Source organism: Rhinopithecus roxellana, chromosome 7 (genome assembly GCF_007565055.1).
Source record: "Rhinopithecus roxellana isolate Shanxi Qingling chromosome 7, ASM756505v1, whole genome shotgun sequence".
NCBI classification, from domain to species: Eukaryota; Metazoa; Chordata; class Mammalia; order Primates; family Cercopithecidae; genus Rhinopithecus; species Rhinopithecus roxellana.
In genome coordinates, this window is record NC_044555.1 from 128,170,624 (window position 1) to 128,179,294 (window position 8,671).

General features: G+C 46.1%; 1 protein-coding gene across 1 annotated transcript; it reads right to left on the minus strand.

The window, feature by feature from the left end:
* Positions 1 to 6,738: 6,738 nt before the first annotated feature.
* TFDP3 (transcription factor Dp family member 3) lies at positions 6,739 to 8,418 on the minus strand. Its single transcript, XM_010389427.2, has one exon. It carries the CDS (start codon positions 8,327 to 8,329, stop codon positions 7,106 to 7,108), a length of 1,224 nt encoding a protein of 407 aa, XP_010387729.1. The 5' UTR covers positions 8,330 to 8,418; the 3' UTR covers positions 6,739 to 7,105.
* Positions 8,419 to 8,671: the final 253 nt, after the last annotated feature.

Consider the following 8,671-nt stretch of genomic DNA (forward strand, 5'->3'; position numbering starts at 1 on the left):
TGTTATGGGGAAGAAGACACCAAAGATCACATATTATATGATACAAAATATGCAGAATAGGTGAATCCACAGCCAAAGAATGAAGATTGGTGGTTCCCAGGGGCTAGAGGAGGCTAGAGATGGTAGAATGGAGAGTTATTATTTTTGGGGTCTGGAGTTTCTTTTGGGGGTGATGAAGTGTTCTGGAACTACATAGAGGTGGTGGTTGCACAACATGAATGGATTAAATGACACTGAATTTTTCACTTTAAAATGGTTCTCTTTATGCATGTGAATCTCACATAAATAAAAAAGAAAAACACCGTAGATGTTCCACAAAGTGAATACCTGGCACACAGATAAACTGTATTATTATTCAGACCATAAAATGGGCAATGGTTTCTTCAGCTGGGCTTTTGTGGAGCAGGCAAGTTGCAGACTAGGAGACGTGAAGCCTCAGGGAGCTTTTAATCATGGCAGAAGGCGAAGGGGGAACAGGCACGTCACATTACTATTCTTCATAGCAGTGCAAGAACAGCCTAATAGGCATACCTTCTGTGAGTTTTCTGGAACAAACACAGTATCCTATATAAGTGGAAGCAATTATTGGGAGAGAAAGTAATAGGAATTTTCCACCAGGAACCAGCTTTTAGCTATAACCAAGGAGACCAGAGGATGGGACTAAAGCTGGTGGGAATGGAGAGATCTTTGTTTGCTCTGGGTTCCTGTACCACTTCGGGAGATTTCGAACTTTCAATTTGGGCCAGGCACGTGGTTCACGCCTGTAATCCCAGCAGTTTGGGAGGCCCAGGCAGGCAGATCACTTGAGGTCAGGAGTTCGAGACCAGCCTGGCCAACATGGTAAAACGCCATCTCTACTAAAAATACAAAAAAAAAAAAAAAAAAAAATTAGCCAGCCATGGTGTTGCATGCCTGTAGTCCCAGCTACTTGGGAGGCTGAGGCAGGAAAATCACTTGAACCCAGGAGGTGGAGGTTGCAGTGAGCCAAGATCATGCCACTGCACTCCCGACTGGGTGACAAAGCGAGACTCCATCTCAAAAATACAAAAAAAAGAACTTTCAATTAGAAAGCACTATTGAGATGCCCTTGGTCCTGGATTTGGTCTCTGTGCAATCCAGTTACCTCGGTTCTCTTAATTTGGTTCCCCAAAGTTCTTATCCCGGCAGTTCATGCCCTGGCATGCAAGTGGCCTGGAGACTAGTTCTGGCTATGTTTGTGATTTACTGAATGACTTTGACAAGTATTTTCCTCTATATTGGCCTCAGTTTTCTCATCTGCAAAAACATTGGTCTAAAAGGCCCAGTTTTCAAGATAAGCTGGTTTTCAGGATAAGTTAGTTTTCAGGATAAGCGCACCATTTTCTTCATGAATTCAAGAAAGCTAAACCATTTTATCTTTTTCTCCAAGTAACTATCTAAAGAAACGGAAAAGGCGGAATGGCACATATGGCCAATCAAGACTCCTCCTCAGAAGAAGGCTTTTTATATGATTAAGCTACTTCTTTAATACTCCTACAGTGTCCTCCCCAAAGGATATGGATAAAGCCCTGCAAAGTAATTCTGTCTGTCCCTTGAGACCTAAATATGCTACTTCATCAATAAGTGGGACTCAATTGTTCTTCCATCAGTGGCTCAGCCTGCACTGAGCAGTCCAGACTTCGCTGGCCAGCCTCACATGTGGCCAACATTATACTCACAGATGAAAGACATACCTCAACCTACCAACTGATGGTCAACAAGGAGCATCCTTCAGCTGAAAACCAGAACCACTGATTGGAGGGAGAAAAAACAGGACTGGGGAAACAAGTCCTTCTACCCTGGTTAGAAAGGGAAAAGATAACTGGGTGCTCACACTCTTCTTCTGGTGGGAAATAAGAAGGTGGCTGCCGTATTGGGACTGACAGGGAGCTAGCAGGACCAGAAAGCAGCTAAGATTCTGGTAAAACTAGACCTGTCTCTGGGACTACAAGTAAATTATGGCAGCATCAGGAAAATATCCACTATGGTAACCTGATCTGAGTGTTGCATGTACTCTTTGTAAAGCATTCCCTTGGTGTTTTCTTCTTAATTTAAATTTAAAAATATATATTTTTAAGAAAATCTGGTCAGGCCGGGCGAAGTGGCTCACAGCTGCAATCTCGGCACTTTGGGAAGCTGAGGTGGGCAGATCACTTGAGGTCAGGAGTTCGAAACCAGCCTGGCCAACATGGCGAAACCCCATCTCTACTAAAAATTACAAAAATTAGCCAGGCATGGTGGCGCACACCTGTAATCCCAGCTACTCAGAAGGCTGAGGCAGGAGAATTTCTTGAACACAGGAGACAGAGGTTGTAGTGAGCTGAGATTATGCCACTGCACTCCAGACTGGGAGACAGAGCGAGACTCCATCTCAAAAAAAAGAAAAAAAGAAAAGAAAAAGAAAATCAAGCAGGGTACAGTGGCTCACACCTGTAAGCCAAGCACTTTGGAGGCTGAGGCAAGCAGGTCACTTAAGGTCAGGAGTTTGAGAATATAAGCCTGGACAACATGGTAAAACCCCATCTCTATTCAAAATAGACGCACACACACAAAGTAGCCAGGAGTGGTGGTGTGCATCTGTAATCTAAGCACTTCGGGAGGCCAAGGTGGGTGGATTACTTGAGGTCAGGAGTTCAAGACCAGGCTGGTCAACATTGTGAAAACCCTGTCTCTACTAAAAATACAAACAATAGCTTGGTGCGACGGTGCACACCTGTAATCCCAGCTACTCAGGAGGCTGAGGCACAAGAATCGCTTGAACCTGGGAGGCGAAGTTTCAGTGAGCTGAGGTCACACCACTGCACTCCAGCCTGGGTGACAAGAGTGAGTCAGGAGAGATGGGAGAGGGAAGCCGGGGAGAGGGGGAGAGGGGAAGAGGGAGCAGGGAGGGGGGAAAGGGGGAGAGTGGATAAGGGGCAGCAGGTTTCAGCTGTCTCTGAAGGAATTCCCCTAAAATGTGCTCTGTTGACCAGGTGTGGTGGCTCACACTTGTAATCCCAGCACTCTGAGAGGCCGAAGCAGAAGGATCGCTTGAGCCTGGGCAACATAGTGAAATCCCATCTGTACCAAAAAAAAAAAAAAAAAAAAGCTTGGAGTGATGGTGTGTCCCTGTAGTCCCAGCTACTCTAGAGGCTAGGCAGGAGAACTGCTGGAGCCCAGGAGGTCGAGGCTGCAGTGAGCTATGATTATGCCACTGCACTCCCACCTGGGTGACAGAGCAAAACCCCATCTCAAAAAAAGCGGGGGCTCTGTTCACACTAGGGCCAGACCATTAAAGAAGAAACATGTGGGGAATCCTAATGATCACAGTAGTAACGACTGAAGTGAGAGAACCGAAAAGGGAAAGAACCGAAAGGGCTTGAGTCACCCCACTGGAGCAGTCCTCCTTTGCTTTCTGGCAGATCCGCTTTCCATTTGTTCTGCTTGCCTACAACCCTGGAGAACTCTGTGCTTTGTTTTAATAAAACCTCCCCACTCTCTTCCAGTGCCTTCCTGCCTTCTCTAACTACAAAGTTCTTTATGAAGCCAAGGGAGGCATTACCTTCTTGTATGGAGTTAGACTTCATAGGTAAGCCAGTCTCTCTCTCTCTCTCTCTCTCTCTCTCTCTCTCTCTGCAATCTCCATTTATGAACATGGCTATATTTCTTTTAAAGAAATATTCTTTGCCTTCAAATATTTCTTCCTACTTAAAGCATTTCAGCCTTGTCCCCAATTGAAGTTCTCTCTTCCTGCCCACCAATTCCCCGAACATGTTCCCAGGCCTTGCCACCATGTAAATCCGTAATCTTTTATACCACTATCCATACTGGTTTATAAAACAGAGGTATGCAACACACTGGAAAGAAAAACGGCACCTGTCAAATACCTAACCCTATGAAATGCCTGTGCAATTTCACTTTTCACCTAGTAAATATCCAATTATTTTCCAGAATAGCTCTTTCCAGAATTCAAATCTGTTTCCATTAATATTAAAAGTTTAGAGGTCTGGGAGAACAGGAAGTGGCTGATTAAAAGCAGATGGGATTCATTATCTGGTTAATCACAATCCAGCATTTCCCACCCCCATTTGCCTCCCCCCCTCCCTCCCTCAACACCATGTTCTGCCTCAGCAAAGGTCACACTCAAATTCTGCAAATAAAAACTTCTCCTATAAAATTTCAAGAGTGGAGCTCTGTTTTGGAGGGCTTGAGACCAGTATCGTTATAAAAGAAATTTATTTCATACCATTTTTGCCAGGAAAGGAAATATCTTCCAAAGTACTGATTATCATTCTAGTACGCAGAGAGGATGCCCACTGTGCTTCTTAGAGTCAGGTTCTGCTTGAATGTTAGTCATAGAATATTTAGAGTTGGAAGTGTCTCTTGGAGATTCCCTGCCCATTTATTAGATGGGGAAACTGAGACTGAGAGAAGAGAAGGGATTTGCTGAAATTGCACCTCCAGTTAGTGGCGGAGCTCAGACTAGGACACATTTCAGTCCCGGGCATTGCTGGTGTGTGGGAAAAACACCAAAAGGGCCTGACTGGAATGAATTGCAGTCATTTCTCTGTCTACTACATCTCCATGGGCCACATATTCATGGCTCATCTTTTATTTGCTGCCCTGATAATTGACTCAAAGGCAAAGCCAAAATGGGTATTTTAATGCAAAGCACATTAGGAGGCCAGAAGGCAAAAGGAGGTACCTTCTGGGGCTGCTGGCTGCACTTGGCTGGGAAGGCTTTGCTCCAGACCTTAGGAGACTGCTCATTTGGATGCTCTAGGTGCCAGCACCAAGGGGAAGGCAGGTCAAAGGCTGAACACTGGCTATGGCAGTGCCCACCCCTTCATGGAGTCCACATCTGATAAGGAGGGCAAGTGGAATTATGTGGCATATCCCTTGGAGGTGTGGAGCAGCCCTCTCCGTGATCCAACGTTCCTCAGAAATTTTTAGGAACTGAAAGCCTTCCAAAGTGGGGCAACTATGTTAAGAATTGATGGGCGGGGGGGGAAGGCATGTGTTTTTCAGCATGGTTTGGAAAAGTTTTCAGACAGGACACAAAGAAACCGACTCAAAAAAACACAAGGACCAGCCAGTGCCATCACTATACACAGGTGACCTTAGTAATGTCTTCTCTACTCCCAAGACTACTCGAAACCATCTCTTAGATGTCTTGTATGTTGCTGGTATTTCACAGCCTCTGTGGAAACCTGCCTGGGGGTTCCTCAAAAGGCTTAATATACTGTTACCATATGACCCAGTAATTCCACTCCCAAATATACACATACTCAAGAGAATTGAAAGCAGAGACGTGAACAGATATTTGCATACTAATGTTCACTGCATTGTTACTCACAACAGCCGAAAGGTAGAAACAACCCAACTGTCCATCAAGAGATGACTGGATAAACAAAAAGTCTATCCATACATACAAGGGAATGTTACCCATAAAAAGGAATGAAGTACTGATCCATGCTACAAGATGGATGAACCTTGGAAACACTTTGCTAAGTAAAAGAAGTCAGTCACGGTCACGTGTGGTGGCTCACACCTATAATCCCAACATTTTTGGACGCTGAGGTAGGTGCATTGCTTGAGCCCAGGGGCTCGAGACCAGCCTGGGCAACATGGTGAAACCCCATCCCTACAAAAAAATACCAAAAAAAAATTAGCTAGATGTGGAGTAGCTGTAGTCCCAGCTACTCGGGAGGCTGAGGTGAGAGGACTGATTGAGCCTGGAAGGTTGAGGCTGCAGTGAGCCATGATCTTTCCACTGCACTGCAGGCCTGGGCAATAGAGGGAGACCTTACCTCAAAATAATAATCATAATAGCCATTCTAATGGGTGTGAAGTGGTATCTCATTGTAATTAACTACCTGCCCTCTCTTATGGGTCTTACGGTCTTGCTTTCACAGTGATTACTCTAGTGTCTATTTTTTCTTGGAACTCTGGACAGGTCTGCATATGGTTGGAAAGATGACCCTTTGTGAAACTGTGCTTGAAGAAAGCAACAGCTCCCTCTGCTGCCCCCAGCCACACTTTTGGTACAACTTTCTCATATTAATGAGTCAAGATCTCGCTACCTAGATTCTGACTCAGTTTCTTCTCACCATACCATGACACTGCTGTAGGCTCCACCACTGTTCTATCTCACAGATTTGAAAAAGGAAAATCTACTCATCTTGCTTCCAGTCAGCAAATGATTCCTGCATAGATAGATGTACCTTGATTGCCAGGTGGGAGCCTTCAGTCATCCTGTCTTAGTTTGTTTTCTGCTCCTATAACAGACTGGGTAATTTATAAAGATAAACAGATTTATTTGGCTCATGGTTCTGGAGCCTGAGAAGTCCAAAGGCATGGTGCCAGCATATGTTTGACACCTAGTGAAGACCTTCCTGCTGTGTCCTAACATGGCAGAAGGGCAAGCAAGCATTCAAGACAGAGAGAGGAATAGGGTTGAAATTATCCTTCTATCAAAAGTCTATTCCTATGATAACAGCATTAATCCATTGATAAGGGCACAGCCCTCATGGCCTAATCACCTCCTAAAGTCCCTACCTTTTTTTCTTTTTTTTTAAGATTAATGGTGTTTATTGTTCTGAAAATAGAATTCTGTCATTTGCTTGGGGCTCTGGACACTGCACAACTGAACAAATGGAAAACTCAAGAGTCTTGCTATGCATCAGTGGGGGTGCCCTCCAAACCCATGGCAAATAAACGGTATTTGGTACTCACTGTGCACAACAGGAGAGCATTTTATTTTCATGGATGTGGATGAAGTACAATTTCTTCACTAAACTCAGCAAAAACTGTTAAGGGGCAACAATGAACTCTGCATTTAAAGAAAAATAGAAAATGAAAACACAAAATCCTGAAAAGTAAATAAAGCCTCTGCGTCAGCACACTGGTATCAAAACACACATCAACAGCACGTCTTAATCATACGGGAAACAATCCTTGCTTATCAGAGGTGCACATCTAAATTCTACAGCTTACCAATATCTTCTTGAGAGTAGGCAAAAAAGAAACAGAAAACCTCACATTTAACAAAAAAAAGTTTCTTTTCCCTAAATGTTTTCCCGAAGCTGAATTTGAAGTGGAGAGGACGTCAGTCATCCTCGTCATTCTCATTGAAGTCGTCATCGTTGTTGTCCTCCTCCTCCTCCTCCTCCTCCTGGACTGCTGTGGTCTCCACTCTGGAGCCACTGTAGTGAGACCCATTGGAGCTTGTGGCCGGCATCTCATCCATATCGTTGGTCAGGTCACTGGCAGAGGGCCGCGTGCCATTAGACGTGGAACCTGCCATCGTGAACACACCTCCAAAAGTTCCCTGAGCCATTTCTGTCACGTACGGCTCCAGAGCCTTTGGGACCAAACTTCTGGCCATTTTAAGGTCTTCGGCAGAGCAGCTCCCGGACTCTAGTCCAAAAGTCATGCCCATCCACATCAGCACTTGCCTGTCATCGTGGATTTCAAATGAGTTGTCAAACTTAAACAGATAATCTAATTTGTCGTCAGAGATGCTGCAGTCGACAACGGTCTTCTTGCTAGTGCTGATGACGATGAAGGGCAGGTGGATGACTGAGTTGGGCGGCAGCTGCCGACTGACCTGCTCCTCCACATACCGGTTTCTCAGTACCAGGTTCTTGAAGGCAATTTGCTGTAGAATAAGTTGTTGAAGTTCAGACTGTTTCTGCTTTATTCTTTCAAGTCTCTTCTGTCTTTCCACCTGTAAGTTCTGACAGTTCTGAGCTGAGCTGGTGGTCAGACCAATCCACTTGATCTTCTTTTTCTCCCTGGAGATGACATTCATGGCCATCAGCACGTTTAAGGCATCGTAGGTGCGCCGTTTTATGTTATTCACGACATAAGCTGACTCGTTTGGTGAGACGTGGTCGCTGGCAGCTCTGAACTTGGCGACCAGCTCGCCCACCACTTCCTTGCAGGAAGTGATCCCTTTCCTCTGCACCGTCTCCCAGACCTTCATGGAAAGATGGCTCAAGCCCATGCCATTCTTCTCTCCTTTCCTGTTGTGCTGCCTGGCCCACTGAGGTGAGGAGCAGGAAGGCTGGTTCTGAGAGGGAAAGTGACTGCTGGGTGGGCTTGGGCTTCCTACCACAGGGATGTTTGATGCTGCCGGTCTCTGAGGCATACCAATTACCACTTGCTGGTCAATACTGACATTGGACTGTCCAGAGGTTTTCGGCAAGAGCTGCTTCCCGAGCGGGTTTATGGTGGACGGGTGAACGGCCACGGAGCCACTGGTCTGGTTCTGGTCTATTAAGACCTTGAGTTCTTCGTTAGCTTCAGTTAGACTGATATATTTTGCCATGTTACCAGATTTGGGAAATAAATGCTATAAATGTTCACCTTCCAGAGAAGAAAAATAATTCTTCAGGGCCGAGTGTAGGACTGGTGTGGCGTGCGCAGCGTGGCGAGCGTGGCGTGCGTGGCGTGCGTGGCGTGCGCGGCGTGTGGCGTGCGCAGCGTGAGGCGTGCCCGGCGTGAGGCGTGCGCGGCGTGAGGCATGCACGGCGTGGCGTGCGCGGCCTGGGGCGTGCGCGGCCTGAGGTGTGCGGCGTGAGGTGTGCTGCGGCAGGCGATGCTCCGTGCAGTGCGCCTGCGTGCCTTTTTACGCCTTCGGCCCCTCCTCCTCTGGGCCTACCTCTTAATA

Bases quoted from the DNA above. Each gene is read 5' to 3' on its own strand.
- TFDP3 (XM_010389427.2), bottom strand. From the start codon at position 8,329: ATGGCAAAATATATCAGTCTAACTGAAGCTAACGAAGAACTCAAGGTC.